The sequence below is a fragment of the Mauremys mutica genome, chromosome 16, assembly GCF_020497125.1.
Source record: "Mauremys mutica isolate MM-2020 ecotype Southern chromosome 16, ASM2049712v1, whole genome shotgun sequence".
In the NCBI taxonomy this organism is placed as follows: domain Eukaryota; kingdom Metazoa; phylum Chordata; order Testudines; family Geoemydidae; genus Mauremys; species Mauremys mutica.
The window spans coordinates 31,077,604-31,098,600 of NC_059087.1; the positions used below are offsets into that span (position 1 = coordinate 31,077,604).

The 20,997-nt window shown below is 48.8% G+C and overlaps 1 protein-coding gene across 5 annotated transcripts in view; it reads right to left on the reverse strand.

The window, feature by feature from the left end:
• AP1B1 (adaptor related protein complex 1 subunit beta 1) overlaps nt 1-20,997 on the reverse strand; it is an 83,773-nt gene that overhangs the window by 33,137 nt on the left and 29,639 nt on the right. For all 5 annotated transcript variants that reach the window (XM_044989760.1, XM_044989759.1, XM_044989757.1 and 2 more), the window contains exons 3-10: nt 19,632-19,737; nt 16,062-16,197; nt 14,622-14,867; nt 11,074-11,264; nt 10,095-10,316; nt 6,600-6,720; nt 5,419-5,514; nt 1,637-1,752 (exon numbers count right to left, since the gene is read on the reverse strand). In XM_044989760.1, coding sequence (XP_044845695.1) covers nt 1,637-1,752; nt 5,419-5,514; nt 6,600-6,720; nt 10,095-10,316; nt 11,074-11,264; nt 14,622-14,867; nt 16,062-16,197; nt 19,632-19,737 — 1,234 coding nt within the window. The remainder of the gene's footprint in view (nt 1-1,636; nt 1,753-5,418; nt 5,515-6,599; nt 6,721-10,094; nt 10,317-11,073; nt 11,265-14,621; nt 14,868-16,061; nt 16,198-19,631; nt 19,738-20,997) is intronic.

Consider the following 20,997-nt stretch of genomic DNA (forward strand, 5'->3'; position numbering starts at 1 on the left):
TTCCAACGACCAACACGGGCGGTAAGAAGGAACTGAGGGGCGGATGGGTCGGCAGGGGTATATATTCGGCACCATAGCGGCGCCACTCCAGGGGGCGACCCAGCCGACCCACTGAGTGTTGCTAGGGTAAAAATCTTCCGACGAACGTGCACGCGGCGCACGCACACCTAATTGGAATCGATATGAGCAAGCACTCGAAGAAGAATTATTATTTGTGGCCAGTATTCCTTAGTCTATTAAGCTTAGTTTGCATGTTTTGTTTTATTTGCTCAGTAATCTCTTATAATCACTTTAAATTTACCTTTTGTAGTTACAAACTTGTTTGTCTATTCCAAAATTCAGTTTGTGCAATTCATGCTTGGGGGGGCCCATAGCTGCGTATATCTTCCTCTACATTGAAGGGGGGAGCGATTTTATGAGCTCACACTGTATAGATCTCTCTACCATACAAGACAATATAATTTTGGGTTTACACTCCAGAGGGTGTGTGCACCAAAGTGCAGGGCAATTCCCCGAGCTGAGTCCTCGCACACAGAGCTGACTGCAGACTGTGTGTGATTCTACAGCTGGGCGTGTCCCTTCCTGAGCATGTGCTGGAAGGGGGCTTGAGAGCCTGTCACAGCAGCACAGGGTAAGGGGAACCCAGACTGGTGGGACAGGTGGGCTCAGTGGGACCCCAGCACATCAGGTGGCACCCGGAACGGGGGTCCAACGTGTCACAGCAGCCTTTAGCTGACAATTACTGCCAGAGATGCCATTATTCCCTGTTTGTGACAGTCCCTGAGTCACTATAGATGAGGTCTGAATTACCCCCCTCCCTGCTATGTTGACACACAAGAGGGAATTCAGCACCTTGTAATACAACAAGGAGCCCAGCTCCCCCCCACACACATCAGGGCCCTTCACTAAAGATGCTGCTCATTTGAGACTCCTGTCTCATTCAGCCCTACTGTTCTCCCAGGTCTATGGATGTTGTCACATACTAGCATCAGAGAGGCTGAGTCAGGAGGAGAGAGATTAGAGCCAGTTGAATATGCTAATGCCTGGACCCAAAAATCACTTCAAACTTCTTGCCTGGTTATCTGATCTTGCTTCTGGGGGTCCATCACATCTTTGGGTCTTGAGACTCAGAGCATGGCTGGCTTTCCTGAACCCCAACTTTATACTCACAAAAGATCTCAGCCCCGCTTCATGCGCAATCCCCATCCAGCCAGGAATTCAGTCACAGACTGTCAGCCTCACAGGTAACTGACAGCCAGCCATGTCTTACTGTGTTGCAAACCCAGACTTCATGTGTCCTCCCTCATGCAGCTGGGAATAACTATGGCTGGCACATAAGGGATTTGCATCGGCTCCAATTTCACAAAGGACTTAAGCACGTGCTTAAGTCACATGGAAGTCAATGGAACTTGAGCATGCGCTTAGCTACTTTCCTAAATGGGGTCTTAAAAAATGGGGCAGGCGCAAAAAGATTCCCCCAGAACAGGCCCTCCCTTATACCAAGCCGCTGAAAGCTTGCTAGACTGAGCCGTAAGAACAGCAGCAAAGCACGCCAGCAAGCCTGGCCCAGTGAGCATTTGCTCGGGCTCACTGGAGCAGCACTCAGGGGAGTGGTCAGCAGGTGGTGCTCACATACTTGTTGGGGTACTTGCGGAAGATGTCCTTGATGACCACAATGGCTTCTTGCACCACATAATTGACTTTGGTCTGGATGAGGTCGAGCAGCGTGCTGACGCAGCGCTCTGCTGATTGCTGTTCAGAGAAGAGAGGAACGTGGTCAGTCAGCAGCAGAGGAGAACAGAGAGAACTGACAGCCCCACCAGGTAGTCCCACTGCATTTGGTGCATCCCCAGAGATGGAGTGAGAGTGGTACCAGCAGCAAGGCAGAGAGTTTCCGGGTACTGAAAGCAGAGGCACCTGTATCCCCTCGGACAGCTCCTGTACACACTAGAGGGACGCACATCTCACAGCTTGTTTCTATGGAGCTCTTCACACATACCAGCTCCTTGTATCCTCCATCCCCTCCACAAGCTCACTGGGGGTCATTCTCCCATCCCCCTCTCTCGCAGAAACTCCCTGCAACTCCCCCCACCATGCTTCCTGCTGCCAGGGCTCTTATGCTCCCCATTTCCTCTTCCCCCCCATGCCAGAGGCTGTGGGCTCTCGTAATTAACCTTTTCCCCCATACCATTGCCCCCCATTCTCCCCCTTGACAGGGATTCGTGTGCCCCCATTTCTCCCCTACACCCATGCCAGGGGTCAGCACTGTCTGAGCTCCCTGCATTTCTCCTCACTTCCAGGTTTCCACTTTTTCCCTCCTCCCACACGGTCTTCATCTCTCTGTCACTCCAGGTCTCTGCTTCCCTCCCCATACTTCTGTGATACTCAGTGCTCCCATATTCACCATCATGATACAACTCTGAGGCAATTGTGATGCATCTTGTACAAAGTGTGTCATGTGAGGCATCAATGGAAAAGTTATTGTTTGCTGAATATGATTATCCCATTTGTGTGCACATATCACTTTTGTATCTGGAGTTATGAACACTGACTATGCACCTGTATTGCAAAGGTGGTTGCTCCTGGATAACCCCCACGAGTTAGTTTACATCTAGTCTAGTCAGCACATTGTAAATGGACTAGTCAAGATAACGGCCTACCAACAAAAACAATAGGCCATGCCTAGATGCTGGAATTAAGGGTGTTGGGGCACTGCCACACCCCCTGGCTTGAAGTGGTTGCCATTATATAAAGGGTTTACAGTTTGGTTCAATAGCTCTCAGCACCCTCACTATAAACACTATGGCCCCTTCGATCGACAACTATAAAAATTGTTCCAGTGCCCCTGAGGCCATGGGGAAAGCTTATCCTCATCTGATGGGCTTTCCTGTGAACACTTTAGTCGTAGCAGCCATTACTCATATACCCACTGATCGAAGGATACAAGGGCATGTGATATTGGACTCCATCTTGTGCCTGTACTTTTCCACTAACTGTGTTGAGGACTCTGCTTGGAACAAAAGTTCCCTCCACCTGGACGAAGCTATAAAGGGGGAAGTGACACCACCACGGGGCCTCACTGCCCCTACAACTCAACACCTGGAAACACCTCAGGAACAAAAACTGAACTGGGGAAGGTGGCCCCAGGCAGGAGAGAAGGAATCCCAGCCTGTGTATGAAAGATCTGCAAACTGCCTGTACCATCAAGGTGAGACACTGCTTGATTCAAATACTGTCTAGTATATAGCACTTTGATTGTTATTTTGTTTATTTCTTAGGTAACCAACTTTGAGCTGTACGCTATTACTTTAACCACTTACAATCTTTCTGTAGTTAATAAATCTGTTTTATACTTTTTACCTAAAATAGCGTGGTGTTTTAAGTGCAAAAGGAAATCTGCTCAGTAACAGGAGCTGGTGCATTGTCCTCTCCACACTGAGGGAGGGAGGGGCGGACTGGGTAATAAACTTACTCTGGTCAGGGCAAGACAGTACAGCTCTGGGGTCACAGGCTAGGGGCTGAAGCCTCTCTATTGTTGTGTGACTGGCAAAGGCATTTGTGTAACTGCAGCTGGGTGTGTCCCTGCCTGTGTAAATGCTTGTGTGAGTGCAGGACCAGGAGAGGTCTGCAAGTTGTCAGAGTATCTCAGTGACTAAGGGAGCCCAGTCTGGGGAGACTGGAGGCTCAGCATTACCCCAATTCCAGGCTGCACTCCGGGGAAGTCCATCACAACTTCCCAGACTCCCTGCCCGCCATTTTCTTGCAGATCCTTGCTCCCCACCCTCCCATCACTAAGGCCCTGTTCTGTTAAAAATCCAAAATTTCAGGGAGCAGTCTAGGGAAACTGATCAGAAACAGTGTTCCAAAGTTATCACCCAACAGATACATGCCAACAAGTCAAGTGTAGGGCCTTGCTTTGCTATGGCAGCGACTCCAGCCACATTAGGCAGAGCACTATGCTAATGACACAAACAAGCAGAGCGTGTCCTGATCACTAGCAGGCAAACTCACTTTAAACAGTTGCCCTATCTATGGGGAAAGAATATTAATCTTTTCTTCATCTCCCTTTTAACACAAAATTTAAGCCCGAGCCACATAACATGTTGCTTATATGCAGCACTTATCAATAAATGATGTAGCCTGTTCATTTCTCATTTTTTTGTGCCAGTAGAGGCTTCTTGCCCTGACTACCACAATGGTGATGGAAGACTCTAAAGTCTGCCAGACGTCTATGTTAAAGGCAGGGGCTGGGAGTCTATAATTTTATTAACCTTGTTCATCTGAGATCAATGGTGATAAGAAACACTAGCTACCACTTTCTTAAGTCAACCGCAAGGGGAAAGTTCAACAGCAGAGCCAAATATTGCACATGGTAAGAAGCCCAGCTCGGAAGAGGATCTCTCAGCTGCAGAATGATGGGATTTGTGTAGAGAGAGCTCCAAACAGGGATAAGTAGGTTCTCACTCAGACTCACACACCCACAGTGAATTTGAGTGAGGGAAGGCCAAATTAGCTGCAGTTATGCCTTGTTTAACAGTTTATTTCCAACACGGCTAGGTTGCGATCGCCAAGCTATTTCTCTAATTTGCTTTAGAGTATTTGACATTAATACACAATTTTACATCTGTCAAATCCAATTCATCCTGAATTTGTCTATAAATAGGTGGCTTGGAGACAACACAAAGCCATGGGGAAGGGCCGTCTGGAATTTCAGGAAGGTTCAATAGTCCTTTCCTCCAAATTACTCCTGAGTGGGAACACCCAAGTGAAGGCTTAACTTAATCCCAAGACTCCTACAGTCTCTCAACAAGACAAACTGTTAATCATTTGCTTCACTGATAAAGCTTATAAATACCTATTTCCCTGTCTGGTCGGGGGCAAAAGGCCCAAGGGATACAGCAGTACTAGAGCAGAAGCCTTGACAATTGAGACCAGTGAGTGGATGGATTAAATCAATTCCATGCCGCTCGCTAGAAATACTGATGGAAATCTCTCTCATGGAACAACTGCAGTCCCATCTCTCTCGAGCTTGCCTCAGCACTGAGAAAGCAAAAGCAGAGATTCCTCTAGATCTTGTTCCTTGAGGCTACAAGTGCTTAGCACTTTGAATGGAAGAGAGGGGAAGAGAGGACGTATGGAATCAGTCATGGGACGATTAATTCAATCCAAATGTGAAGTTACACCTTTTTGCACCCTACTTCTGAATCTGGCCTCCTGCGGTTAGGACACGACTAAACACAGCACATGAGGAACAGTTGATGTGTGAGGGCACATCTAGAGGAACCATGTATGAAGATCACCCTTCCCCTCTCCCCCAGCTGGTGTAGCTTTGGTTTGTTAAGCAGCTCAGGCTTGAATTTCTTGTTAAACTAAAGAGGCTTCTCCTTGTCATGCTGGCCAATGCATCCTGCCACTCACCTCAACCTTGATGGCACAGCGGCCAATGGCTCGGACTGCCTTCCTCACAAAGTCCACATCCACTTCTGTCGCATACTCCTTCAGTTCAGCAAGCACCTGCCAGAGAGGGCAAAAAGGTGAGCCCTGTCCTGCCAGGAAGGAGTCACTGGAGCAGATGCCCCTGCCCTTTGGCAGTAGAGGGCCAGGATCCCTCAAAAGGGATGTGATAATGGGCTCCTAAACATCCACAGGCTCAGGCTGACAAAACATTCTTGACAGCATCGTGGTCTGCTGGCTTCATAGAGACACAGTTTGCCAATATTCTGAAGAGCTACACATCCTTAGTATCTCATTAGCCACAATATTGATGAGCTGAGGTGAAGTAAAACCCTCGCAGAATGCTAACCAGATACGGCTGCTTGACAAGGCTCCCCGTCGGTGTTTAATGCTGGCTGAAAGCAAGGAAGCTTGCAGTGCTACTCTTAGGCAATGGAATGACACTGAGGTAAGGAAGCACATGCTACTGAGGTATGCATGCGCATAGGCAGGGCACAGGTGTAAAGCAGAAATTTCCACCTCTCCCACTGTGCTGATGCTGATATGGGAGGTGAAGTGAGAGAGAAAGGGGATCTGGGATGCTGGATCCTTCTAGAACTTGCATAGCTCTCTCAGCAGGCACCGGTCTGTAGAGAAGGCTGGAAGGCAGCAATGCTAGAGAACTCAGCCCCCACCCCTGAAACTGGTGCTGGACAAAGGGACTTTTACCAGGCGGCCAGTCCAGCCCTTCTCGGGGCCAAGAGAGGGTTCTGCCCTTAGTCCAGGCCAGTTTAAATATCGCCAACCCCGGGGTTTCTATCACTGCCCTTGGGAGACTAGTCCCCAGTCTAAGGCCTGGAGCCAAAGACTGCACTGTTCCATTGGCTTCAGTGGGCTTAGGTCCAGACCCTAACAGAGCTCTCCATTACGAAATTCCCACTCCCCACTAGTAATGTTGTCAACTCCTCCGTTTAATTTCACCCAGTCACCACCCCCTTCCCCCATTTCACTGGCCAGAACAGGTCTTCTAGTCACAATTTACACCTTTCAGGTACTTGCAGATTGTGACACCAGGCCAAAGAGTGACAGTGGGGAACAACCTTCCCATAGCCTGCCCCATCCAGCAGGCACAAAGTGGGCTGGATCCCCTGGAGAGGAAGGCTGACCTGAGCAATGTTGGCTTGGGAAGCCAGGCGGATCATGATGTCCAGCTTCTCCAGTTTAACGTAGATGGGGTCATTGTACTTCACAAAAAACACTTTCATCTCATGCTTCAGGATTTCAGGCCTGGAGGGGGAGACAGGCAGTGTTAAATGACACTCAAACTCTCTACATTTTATCATGTGAACCAGCAAAGAGCCATTTTAAAATCCAGTGCTGATTCCCCCCTCCCCCCATGTATTGAGGATGTCCAACGTGCACCTGTGTCAACATAACTGCTTCCAGAACCCCATAAATGGGGAGTGACTCGGTCTTAGCCGCATGCTGCTCCTCATCACCATTCCCTCAACTTTCCAAGTCTGAAGCAGCACACCTAGCTTGGATGGGAACATGGGATTTGCTAGATCAGGTCATTCATCTTTCAGGACCAATATCCTGCTTCTGGCAGAGGCAGAACCTGAATCTTTTGAGGTAAGTGACTCCTTCTCCCTTCTAATGCAGCTAGCTGCATTGTACAATGCTGTACATGTGGGAGGGAGGCAGAAAGAGAAATATGCCCTGACCTCTGCAGTCCTGAGACATAAAATTGATTCCCTTTTGAGTTAGCTAGAAGCATTGGTCACATGCTGGAGTGTGGAGAGGGCTGAAGAATTGACCATGACCTTGTGACAGAGGATCTTAACCACAGATGGCTGCACAATAAAGCTTCCTGAAAGCCTTGAGAAGCACAGCACCCACCACAGGGAGAGTCTGATCTAGCTGGCCACTAGCAGGGCCGCCCAGATGATTTAGGGGGCCTGGGGTCTTCGGCGGCGGGGGCCCCCCCGCTTCGGCGGCAATTCAGCGGTGGGGGGGGCTTCCGCTCCGGGACCCACCGCCAAAGTGCACCAAAGACGCGCGGCGTGGCCCCCCCGCCGCCGAATTGCTGCCGAAGACCCGGAGCGGAGAAAGCTCCGGGGGCCCGGGCCCTGCGAGAGTTTTCCGGGGCCCCCGGAGCGAGTGAAGGACCCTGCTCCAGGGGTCCCGAAAAACTCTCGTGGGGGCCCCTGCGGGGACCGGGGCAAATTGCCCCACTTGCCCCCCCGGGCGGCCCTGGCCACTAGGCTCTACCGCAGTATCAGTACTAATGAACAGCACGGAGCAGGGCTGGGAGGAGTATCACAATTGGGGGAAAAAACAGCTATAAGTTTAGAGATAGTTAATACAATTCCCCCCTCTCCTTCCCCAACACACTTTTCTTGACGACAACAGGGTTATTTCTGCAATAGCAGCTGCTTCTGGGGCTTGCACAAGGCAACATGAAAGGGCTGAGGATATAAAACTCTTGGGGACCTGTACGGCCACCATTACCATAGCATCTGAGCTCAATCTTTAGGCCTTGTCTACATTACAGAGTTTTGTCAACAAAAGCTATGCCAACATACAGCAACTGCTTTAATTAAACTGCTGTTGCATGTCTACACTACACTCCTTGTGTCAGCAGAGCACATCCGTACTAGCAGCTCTTACACTGACACAGAGAGCAGTGCACTCTGGCTAACTATCCCACTGTGCAACTGGTTGTACAGCGCTTTGGGAAGGGTTTGCAATGCATCATGGGGCAGGTACAGCATCACATGATGCAGATTTCTGAATCCCATCATTCCATGGGCATCCTACTGGATTGCTTTGCCAGCTGCTTTTCAACTGCTGTGTGGGGTGGGGAAAGTGTGCGACAGGGAGCGTGTGTAAGTATGTGGGGGAGAGACCGAGTACGTGTGTTGGGGGGGGAGAGAGTCCAGAGAGCAGCCAGAAACAACCAATCCTGAGGCGGGGGAGGGGGACACCCACCCTCATATCAGCCCCTGCCTCTACACAGCTCGACAGTCTCTCAGTCCTCACCCCCGAGCAGCAGCAGCCTGCTCTGCCTGCCGCTTTGCTCCTAGTGCTGGGGAGAACCAGATTCTACAGTAATGGTTCTGCGATTCCCTCCCAGTTCTCCCACATCCTCCTCAGCCCACAGACCAACGTAGTCCAGGCAGAGTTCAGAACAGTGAGCAGAATGGTCACAGTGGGCATTGTGGGATACTGGGGGAGGCCAGTTACAGTGACACAAGGAATGGCAGCATCTACACTGATGCTTTCTCGCTTTAACTTTGCTGCCAAAAGCTCTATGCCTCTCACTGAGGTGGTTTTATTTTGTAGGCAAAACAGGAGAGTTTTGCTGCAAAAAAGTAGCATTGTAGTGTATGCACCCTCCACTGGTTTTGTCAGGAAAAGGCAGACAAGGCCTTGGAGTATTTATGCGCACTCCTGAGGTGGAGACGTGCTATTAACCCTATTGCACAGATGGGGAATCCAGGCACAGAGACTGTGACTTGCCAGGTCTGTGAATTTGAAGCCAGGTCTCCTGAGTGCTGCTAGCCTGGTCCCTAACCACTAGACCATCAGTCCTCTCCAAACTGAGAATGGGACTGGCTTTTAGTTTAACTACCTATTAGCTGGCCTACCTTTCTCAGTTCTATTTGCTCTCCACTTCCAGAAGAAGCTTCTAATTTCAACATGCAATAATGGCAAGGAAAGAAATGTACAGATCTGATCTGGACTCTCCCTTAACCACTGGCAGACAGAACTCACCATCTAGGTATGGTTTACATTGGCTGGTTAGTCTTGTAGAACTTGTAAGGAAGACGCTGTCTACGTATCTCAGCCTGTAATGCCCAATTGGGCATAGGCAGATTTTAGAAGTTGCATGACACAAGAAAGGGCCCTTTTAGGTATTCCTTTATATGAAAAGGAACAGCTGCATTTTAAAGAGCAACACAAAAATGATTTTTTCCAACGTCATCAGACACATTTGATAACAAAAAGAATTTGACAGTTGTATCATGTACAGCATAAAGCGTGAGAAGGCAACCAATAGTACACACTTCACTTGGAGGGTGATGCTTGCCTCTAAAGCTATAGCTACACTGCAATCACAGGGTGTCATTAGAGCTTGTTTAGACCTAGCTTTGATCTGGCTAGTTCAGGTACCGGCGCAGCGAAGCCATGACAGCGTGTGCTTTAGTGACTTCGCTGCTCCAGGCCCCGAGCTTGGCTATGCCCCCGTGAGCTGCAATGGCATCCTGTGATGGCAGTGTAGACAAACCCTTCGTTTCTAGTCCATTTCATTTCTTGATTCACAGAATCTCCGAGATTCCAACTCTGCCGAGGGAAGAGGGAGGATTCTATTGGGGTTTAAAGCAAGCCCATGTCAACGATTCTCATCGCTAGGGGTTCGGAACGCTCAAGCTGTACATCTGTAACTCAACTATCACAACGGGGCTGGGCCACATATATTAGGCTCTGCTGTGTAGCTTCCAAAGTAGATTGGATTCATGGCATTAGATTGCTGGGTGGTTAAGGCCCCACTGATGAGGTCTGAGCAGGGAGAGGGGTTTGCCTGAGGCCAGCCAGGCCTGGCATGGAGGAGCTGACTATGCCTCCCTACCCATCAGCATTAGACGGCTGCATCTCACCTCTTCTGCACGATGAGGTTGATGTTGCGGAGAGCCACGTACTGCAGCTCAGGCTCTGCCGAGAGCAATGTGACCAGAGGAGGAGCCAATTTCTTCAATAGGGTGCCATAATAATCCAGGTCCCTTGACAGCATCTCCATGAACTTCATCAGCACTTTCACTGCCGACAGGACCACGGCAGAGTTGGCATGGGACAGCCGGGGCGTCACCCGTTCACAGATGCTGAGAGGGATGTGGGGAGAAGGGAGAACAAGAAAGGCAAATGCAAAGTAACTGGATAGAAAAGAGTTTTAACCCTTAAGGCAAACATTGCTAGTACCACCAAGGTTACAAGCTTGTGCCAGTATTTGGTTCACACTAGGGACTGCTTTCAACCATTTCTTTCATGCTCCGCTGTCCTGAAAGTAATCTGGGCTCACAGGGCTGCTGGAGGGGCAAACCAAACAATGGATCAGTGATAGGGTCCCAATCTTGAACCCTCATTGCCAGTGCTGGTGAACTAACTCAGCCGGCAAAGAAAAGTATCTCATGCCACTTCTGAGCCATCACCTCGAGGTGACCTAGAAGCCAAAATAAACTCAGGAAGAAGCAGAGTCAAGGTCTCCTTGATAGAACAGTGGATCCTCAGATGAAGAACAGGAAGGGATATGCCCCAGGGCACTAGTGATACTTGCTCCTTGCACCGGCCGGGGTATATAAACCAAAAAAAGACGTTTTGGGGTCTCACTGGAGGGATGTGGTCTATATGGTCTAGTCATTTAAAGAAGTGTATAGGTCCCATGTAGCTTACAAGTCATTGGTCAATCAACCTGATTTCTGATCCCTAATGTCCAGATACCACAGCAACCCAATAGCGGGATCCCCAGCCCCCCCCACCAACCTCTGGGCCCTCCCAACAGCAGGAGCCACAGCCCCTCCCCCACCACCTCTGGGCCTCCCAACAGCAGGAGCCACAGCTTCCCCCACCCGACCTCCTCACCTCTGGGCCTCCCGGTCATCCTTGGGCATGTAGTTAGCCAGACAGTCCAGGATGAAGATCTGGCCCCACTCTGTGCACTCATTCAGGGCCGTCAGCAGCTTGTTAATAGACTGGGGGTTCAGGTCCAGCAGGTTACTGCTTGGGTGAGACTCTGCTATTTCCGAAAGGGCTGCTACCGCATTAGCCACCACCTGAGAGAGGACAGGCAGGCAATTAACATCCATGTTGCACGTCTAACACCTTCCCATTCATAGTCACATACATGCAAGGAGGCAGTATTGCCTGGGGGATAGCAGATGGGGACCTGGGTGTCAGGAAACCCAGGTTCTATTTCTGGCTCTGGCAGGAGCTACCCGTGTTACTGCGGGTAACGTCTGTGCCCAGGTTCCTCATTCCGCAAGGCAGGGGGCTTATCCACCCCGTAAGCGCTTCGGTCACCTCAGCAAAGACACTAAGACTTGCAGAGCATTATTGTGGCTTGGAACAGCTACTGGCACTCCAGGGCGACCCACATGGCAGCCAAGAACACTGCACACTGCCAGGGAACCACAGCTCTGACCAAACGCTCGTTGGACAAGACACATTTGAAAACTCTACATGAAAAAGCTTTAAAAGACATGCTCCTCCGTGACTCTATCAGTGGCCTCACCACCACACCAGCCACAAGCAATTTCTTAACACTACCACCAACCTGGGCTGCAGGGAAAAGTCAACTAGGGATAGGAAGAAGGGGCTCAGAACTGCATGGAACAGAACCTGAGCCAGATTTACAAGCCCCCCAGCTCCCTGAAAACAGACATGCATCCTTGCCAACAGCACCTCTCAGACTCCAAATGACAACTGCGTGCCAAGCCCCTCACACAAATAATTAAACATACAGGAGACAGGAGAGTAATTACTGTTAGCATGGTGCTGTGGCCCACATGGGAACCTCTTTAAATATTCAGTGTGTGCTGGTGAAGTGAAGCTAGAGTCAGACCCAGCCCTTCACTCTGGAGCTTGCAAGATGGGATCCTCCATTATTCAGACACTGACCACAACAGTGGTCCCTAAACACAGAACCACCATTAATCTCCTTTGAAGCCATTGGCTCCTTGCCTGCGAGGTCTGCACAGAAATGCAGCTGCTTAACTGGGTGGGTGCTAAGAGTTGATGGGCAGCAGAGAGAGGGGCGAGGGAGGCATGGTGGTTAGTAGGGTTTGAAATACTCTCCAGCCCCAAAGTCAGGGTTTTCTTTTAGAGGAGGGGGAGGATAAGGGGAAGGGGGCAAGTCCACAAGTTATCAAGGATGTGACGAGCCTCCCCCGAACCTGTAACACAGCGAGAGATGTTACAAACCTACCCGTGTTGCAGGGTTATTCACTCACTTCTGAGTCCCCAGTTGCTGGCTAGCAGTAGCATTGGATTTTGGCATCAGTGCTGTGCTAGAGACCAGAACAGGGCTTGGCCATCAGCTAAAAACTAATCTGCTCATCCAGGCTTGAAAGAAAAAAAAAAAACCTAAGGGGGAATTGTTTGTACCTACAGGCCGAACAGACTTGTCAATGCATTTCAGTGACACAAAAGTGCTTCTTGACTTTCTGCTGCAGTGCTCCCTTCAGGGCATAGGGGCTTGGAGAGAACAAGCAGGTTTGTTCCTCCATTAGGCCCTTCTGATTGCTGCGGTCAAAGTAATCCCGGCAGAGCAGAGAGGGAGGACACTGCACTCAGAGCTGGAAATGCTGCCAAGAGCTGATCGTGAGGAGAGAACCCAAATCCTTGGCATTGATGGGGAGCTCTGACATAATACTGCAGGCCTAGCTGCTGCCAAGTCCCCGCCACAAGAGGAAGCTCGATGTGGATGTTACATGGTTTTCCTCTTCGGTAAGTAGTACATCTGCCTACCTTTCATCTCAGCAGGATCCTAGAGCGCTTACCAACTATATACAGGCAGCCACCTCTGGGCTAGAGAGCAGCAGCCAAATGGTCTGAAGCAGAGATGGGGAGGGAAATTTTGGCCAGTTAAGGCTAATTGCTACCCATAAGTGCAAAGGGTGCCCAAGCAGAGCAGACAGGCCCTTGATTGTAAAGGTTTCAGTCAAGACAGTCACACAGCTTCCAAAGGACGAATGGTTAAACTGACCTAGACAGGATTCCAAATCATGGCTCCAGATTCCCTAGATGTTTCAGGGCCAAGGCTCACTAAGCCATCCTGACTGGTATCCAGAACCCCAAAGCATGTTATGAACTAAGAGCCACTGAGCTCATAAAGGAACTGGTGAAATGCAGCCACCATTTTATGCCAGAGTCATTACACCAGAGCTTCCACTTCCCAAAAGCCTAATTTCCTGGATGGCAGCTCAATGGTAACTGAACCCTTGCAAAGAATAGAGGCTAGAGCCACCAGATCACACGTAAGCGCTCTCCCCCGCCTCTTTACCTAGCCACAGAAGAGACAAGCTTCTCTTGAGGGGTGTGGAGATGGAAGCAGCAGGGAAATCTAAGGAAAGAAGAAAGCGTAGCCCTGTGAGGCACAAGGAAGAAACTGACAGGCAGGAGGAGCCCCGCTGGCAGAGTGGGAGGAGATTGACTTTGACATATCCATAGCTTTTACAAGAAGGCTCCTAAGACTAAGCACATCTCTTGCCTAGTGCCAGTGCTCCATGCAGTTGCTCTGACAGATTGAAAAGGCATCAGACACAGGCAGGATTGTTACAATATTGCTCCCCTCTTGTCAGGCACTGCAACTATTCATGGCCACTGGTCACCTGTTGGGTTTTAGTCAGTCAAGGTGGCTGTGTTGGTGGCAATGACTACCCAGAAAGCAGTACCGGCATCAGAACCATTTCTGCACCATCAGCAGAGTTCTGTGACACAAGCCTTCACCCCTGTCCCCCAAAACAGCTTTAATGAATCTCCAAGCCCCATCTCCTAAGCTTGTCTGGTTTTGCACAGCCATGAGCGAGTAACATTTGCACAGAACACCTTGCAATGGAGAAGACTCATTGCATCATCTACTCCATTCCTCTGTCAGGGCAGGCACTAACCACACAGGAGTCACTGGCTATTACAGTACCCATCTCCTTTCTGATTACATCAAACTAGCAAGCAGGGCCTCCTCACCCGGGATGCACCTGGAAGGGCTGCTACCAAACAGCATACTGCAGAGACAGCAAAGGAAAGGGAGGCCAGGCCAGGCAGGGATTACAAGGGCAAGCAGTGAGATCTGCACAGCTCTCAGGAGAGGCTACCCCTAAATACTGTAGTGTAAGCAAGGGTGGGGGGGAAGAGGAGGGAGAGTCCACAGCGTCTGGAGGCCAAAGAAGCCTCCTTTGTACAATGGCATTTTCTAAGGACCACTGAAGAGATCTCAGCACACTCATGTTTTGGGAGATTCCCAAGTGCCCCTGGCTGAAGCAATCAATGCACAGAGCCATGCAGAGGTTTATGCTTGGATTAGTAGGACAGGATAAGTGAGTGGGAAGAGCAACTGACCAAGTCTGGAGAGAAGAGAGGAAGGGGGTGAAGACAGCATAAAGCAGCAAATGAACGCCAATAAGAACAATCACCATAGGGTTGGAATCTGAGATCAGGTCCTTCAGTGTGTCCAGGAAACCCTGGTCCTCCACAAGCTGGGCATTGATGTCATGAAGCTTTGCCACGCAGACTGCTGCTGTCTTGCGCACGTAAGGGTCCTCGTCCTTCAGACACTTCCTCAGGGGCTCACAGAGATACTCAGTTATCTTATCCACCCGGATGCAGCCCATTGTGCGCACAGCCAGAGCGCGGATCAGAGGGTTGGGATCCTCACAGTCCTACGGCGGTTAAAAAGGGATGTTAGATTCCTGACACTTCTTTGGGCCACAATTTTCAGGCTTGGGGGGGCTGGAGCGCTTAGTACATATTCAGGAACCAAAACAAAAGTGATCTGAATTCCAGTGGCCCCATGCATTGAGTGCTAAGATCAGGTCACTCATTTAGGTGCCTCAATATGGATTTAGGACTTCAGGAATGTGAGTTTGACAGCCTGGGCCACAGTGCAGATATTAACCCCTTAATGCTAGCTGTCTGGATGTTGACATTTCTCATGCAGATACCTGTTAGGTGTCACATGAATGCCAACTCTGCCAAGTGCTTACATACCTTCTGCAAAAGCCATCAAGCGCAACCCTTTTCCTCACCTGTAAGTCACCCCTACACAAAGGGTATTCGGCTTCCAGCATGAACTGGAACTAGCAAATCCAAAAGCATTTAAAATTCTGCTTTGGCTGCATTTTTGCTCCCAACACATTCTCATTCTGCAGCTGCAGACACTACAGCAAGGAGAACATGAAGACCTTCTCAGCTTCAGCCATCCTTATTGGTGAACTCTGCTGATGGCCCAGGACAGACATTAGCCATGGGAGGCTCGTGGAGGGGACATAACTTCCACAGTTTATGAGAGGATAACAGAAATACAACTGCCATGGAAGTATTTCTTCTGAGCTAAAATAAAGGCTAAGTTTAGCTTCTTCATCCAGTGCTCAAGCCCCAGGGAATTACAGCTGATTTACATAAGACCAGAGGGGGTAAGGCTGAGAAAGCCAACCTGCGCCCACTTCTTTGGAGCTGGTTAAGTGGCAATTCAGTCTGCAGGCTTCCCAGGCCCCATACTGTTCTCCCATCAAATGCAGTGGGTAGGACTGATGTGAGGGGCACACTCAGTGACTGAATTCCCACTCATAGGGAGATCCTTCCAGGTCAGGATTAAGTTCTTAGGTGGAGTGGTGAAAAGGGAAGCCCAGGACTGAAGGAATATGGTGCACAAGTAAGGGTGAACTGGGTGATGGGTGTGCCGTTTCCTCCTCCCCTAGAAGAGCAATACTAAGCTCACTGAGGAGGAGGAGTAGTGGAAATTCAGTCAGGGATTTTGCTGAATGACTTAGGTTCTGGATACACATGGCAAACCAAGCCTGAGCCCTCCACGATGCAGGTGTACATTGCCACAGTAAGCAGCAATCCCATCTCACCTTTACGAAGGTGTTGACAGCCATAATAGCCATGTCTGGCTGGCTCTTGGCATAATTCATCAGGTACAGGTAGACCAGCTTCTTCAGCTCTAGGTTATCGGTCTGCATACAGTTCACCACATCTGGGAAGAGCGCACTGAAACACAGAATGCCAGCATAAACTACCCCAGTGCTACTGAGACAGGAGATGTGAGAGTTAGCTGGGGCATGTTCAACTTTCACCTCTATAACCAGAGGCATGCATGTGCCCAACCACATATCACCTCCTCTGGCCCTCCCAGCTGCCACAGTATTTCCAAAACCTTTTATGTACCCAAGTGTGAGACTCCACTGAGCTCTCTGAAGGAGCCATTCCAACATCTGGATTTCTTCATGGATCTCCACTAAGATAAGCTCAACAACGCAGTCCCTAATGGATAAAGCTTGGGGTCAATCTTCCTCACCCCAGAATGCTCTACCCTGGAATTTTGGTTGCAAAGTTGGTTCTCCAATTCCTTGAAAGCTGATCCAGTCTTAATAGACCTTCACTAAATTAAAGAAACCTACATCAATTTTATGTAAGATAGCCAAGGAAACTCTATTAGTGGCTTTTGGAATCTCCCTCAGATCATCTTCAGACAGCTGTACAGCTCTGTAGCACATACAGAAGAGAGTGGACATGAAAAACACATTTTGTCCTCTATTTAAAGCCACACTCCTTGTTCAACCTCTGTTCTTTCCCGACTACGCTCCAGGCTAACTGCTTAGCAGCTATTCCCTTTAGAGACTTGTTCATTGGCAGTCTCCCTTTTAAAAGCATTTGTTGATTCATTCTGGGACTTTGTCTTCACTTTTATAGTCATTAGCCATTTCCCCTTCTTTTACCCTCCTTCCCCTAAAAACTTGTTTGATGTTCTTATATAAAAGATCCAGAAAACCATTTCTCAGTGACTCCAGCAATTAGAATCAGTCTACACTATGAGACTGACCAGGTTAAAGCTGCGTTGTGGACTATGTCACATACAGTTTTTAAAAGAACCATGGTTAAGTGTGGAGGCTTGCTTTTCCTCCACCTGCAGCCATGTTGAGCAACCACGCTTCAACACAGCCAATTTCACAGTGAAGTGTAAATTCTTTTAAGAGCTAAACTATGTGCTGAACAAAGTCCTGCACCACAAGTAATCATCCAATGGCTGTTCAGACATGACAGCACGCTCAGTCAAAAAGATTGTGCGGTCACATCTTTCCACAGTGTTGAAGGGAAACTTTATTGCATCAAAGATAGAATAGAAAAAGCGAGACAGCAGACATTTCACTTTATACAGCATCCTTCTTATCAGGAACACAGCTTCACAAGGACAGCACTGAATTCCAGAGCTGTAACAGTTCCCTAACAGAGTGCAGCTAGAAAAGAAGTCTATTTTTCTAAGTCTCTGATCCTAGTGAATGAGTGAAAATATTCTAGAGCTGCAGAATGCATGATACATTGTATGGAGAAATAGCCCTGTGTAAGAGCCCATTGACAGCTTCAGAGCTGGGTGAATGGGCACAAGCTCAGCTTGTGCTATTGCTAACAGCAGAGCCCAGATCCACTTGATTGTTAGTGAGTTTTCCCTTGCAATGATGTTACATCTAAAAAAGCTGGTCAGGCCACCAAGTCTAAAGCAGAATGAGATTAGAACAATTCAGGAGTGAATCTGGGCGGGGAGGGGGGGAGGAGGAGAGACTACTCAGACACCTAACTCTCAAAAAATCAGTCAAGGTCAGAGATTGTTGGACCTAGGAGCTGGCCTACTTGGCCAGGTCTCATTGTTTTAAGCTAACATGCATGCCCCAGCAAATCCACTGAATAGTAATACAGTGCAATCTGTGGGTTGGGATCAGTTAAGGGGGAACCCATACATATGGAATACAGCAGTGATTTGTTATCTGCCAGACAGTAAATATTGACTGTCTTAAAAGCCATTTTTAAATCGCTGTCATGCTCTCCACTGATGGGAATGGATTCTCAAGCTACCATTGTCCTGATACTGCCCAGCCATTTGATGAGGTGCAACAAAGCTTTGAGGAAGCAGAACCCTTCACGAGCACAGGAAAAGGATCTTCAAAGTGCTCACACAAATATTTTTCTTCAGTTGACTCAATCTCTATTAACACTTGATGAAGTTCCAGAATCTAAGACTTTAAGGCTCTCAGCCTTTCCCTGAATTCAAATGGATTCTGCTTGAAACCGTACTCTGCATTGGTGTGTCAGAAGGTAGCTTCCCTTCAGAGGAATCAGTCATCATTTATCTCAGACTTCAGGGAAACTTCACTCTGGTTAGATGTAGGGATCAGACTCTGGCTACAGACACCTGCTCCCTATGCGCCTCACTTTACATCACACAGACACATCCTTCCCTTCCTTTCTGTACTTTGTGGCTTCTACCATTGTAGCTCCCTGGCCAGGAACCCTCCATCCAATCCTTACATCCTGCTCCTTCAAACGCACCCTCCTCACTCTCCTAGACTGTCTTCCTGGGTCTTGCACCGGCCTCTCTTCATGGCACAGACCAGGTCTATGGGAAGTGCCATGTAAACTAATGGTGCTAGGGGCCCTGGCTGGCGTCCTGACCCTTGGGTTCTAGTCACAGCTCTGCTACTGACTCAGTGTGCAAGACTGGACAAGTCACTTAAACATTCTGTGCCTGTTTCCCACATCTGTAAAATGGGAACAGAGCTTTAGCCACCTTTATAAAGCACAGATTTAACAACGAAGGGTGCTAGGTGGTTGTACTGTTACTAGCTAGACCTAGAAGTTGATTTCTCTCATAACCTTGAATGCCTGCTTTTAAAAAGGTGCATATGGATGTGCGAGAGCCCAAGGTCACCACTCCTAAAAGCGGAAGGGGCAGAAGCACCATTTAGGCGTACAGCCTGGGGAGGGAGGGAGGGAGGCCGTATATCTTTAACACGACTGCCTGATGGGGTAAAAGGGAGAGGAAACTGGAAGTGCTCAGCTTAATATTTTATTCTTGGCTCATCATAACAAGATCATCATCTATGAAACAAAGATCTGTCCTCTGTCAAAAAGGGGCTTGTTTGCCTTTTAAAAAAGGTTAAATTTAAGAAAGCAGCAATAATTCCAATAAGCTATTCTGGAAGCCAGTCCAGTCCTCCTTTAGCTAGATTACTACTAAAAACAAGCCAAGCTTGCTGGCTGATGGGCTACTTGACCTGAATAAACGGTTCATCTTTCAGAGCAGAGGCTGCAGTGACAGGCAAGCTCTTGCCCAAGACAAAAGGGTAACTGACATGCAGACCACCCACAGAGCCAAAAGGAGCCTTCTGTCATGGAAATGGAGGCTGATCTCAAGAAGCCATAGGCCCCATTATGCAACATTCGGTCTTGATCCAAGGAGCTTTGTTGTTGGGACCTGTAGTTTACATGGGCTGCTATAATCTACTCATTTAATACACATTAGGTGCAGCTCTCAGGTTCTGGGCAAGCTGCCAGTGCATCCCTGCAGCTGGGTATAGTTTGGGCACTCCTAACCCTACAGCAATAGATGGCATCCCAAAAGCGTCTCTACCCTGTGCATGGCAGCGCACCTGACATCTTTGCCAACGGTCATGGAGGCGATCACCTTCTTCACCGCCTCTTTCTTCTTCTCCTTCTTGTCACTGTTCAACTCTGCCTTCAACTCAAAGATCTCCCCTGGAGAGAAAGAAATTCAGGAGTTAAGATTCCCTGCCCTGAAAGACTGGGGCAAGCAGTAGGTTTTGGTAGAAAGGTACAGTTAGTTGCTTAGATGAATGCTCCATTTTAATTACCCACAGGAATTGAAAGTAATTGCTTGCCTGTTTCTATGAAACGAAGGCAAAGAGCTCTCTGTGACCCAGGCTAGCAAGGGAGCCCAGCCAGTGGAGTAACATCTCAAGATGCCACATTCAGTAATGGTCTTAGCTTCACCAGGAACACAGCCACAGCCAAGCTACTCTCCTCCATCAGGCACTCTGCACTTCCTGGGCCAATGAGAGTTTACAATAACTTGGCAGAAAGCAGGCGGGCCCACTGGAGCAGGAGCACAATGCACTAACCAGCTCATGGGATGAGAGTTTAAGGTTTGGGCTCGATAGATTGAGAGGCAGTCCCAGCCTCAGGGAGCTATGTGCTCAGAGAGAGCACAGCTTGCATTTGCCAGTTCCCCACTGGCTAGCTCAGAATCGGTGTCACTGGGATCCAGAAGGAGAGGCACCTAGCTGGAAGCAAAATCAAACACAATGGAGGAAGAAGTAGAGGGGGGAATATATCAGGATCCTGTTACAGTTGAAGCTAGACAAATTCAGACTGGAAACAAGGTGTAAATTTCTACCAGTGAGCGTAATCAACTCTTGAAACAATTTGCCAGAGGTTGTGGTGGATTCTCTATCACTGGCCATTTTTAAATCAAGTTTAGATTTTTGTTTTTGAAGATATGCTTAACCAGGAATTATTGTGGGGCTGTTCTCTGGCCTGCATTAGACAGGAGGTGAGACTAGATGATCACAATGATCCTTTCTGGCCTGCCCATCTATGAATCAGACCTGGTGTTTCCTCTACAAAAAGAGGATCTGCAAGGGGGAACTCGGCAATAGCCAATGGGTAGCTCTTCACTGACCTTCCCCTTCAGCTCATTGAAATACACAACACAGTAACTCTTTGGTCAGTATTGTTTCATGTGTGCAGAAATGGGAACTGCCAACACTTTCAGAAGGGAACTGAGAGGGTGTTGAAATTTCACTGTGGCGTCTAGGAATCTGTGTGTTTCTCTAGCACCAACTATCTAGAGATCTCAAAGCACATTAGGGAATTAAGCATCAACATCTTTGTGCAAGAGGTATTATCCCAGTTCTTTAGAAGGGGAAACTGAGGTGAACAGACAAAATCTAACTGCACAAGGGCTACAACCCAGGCAAGGTATGAAAAATCCATTCA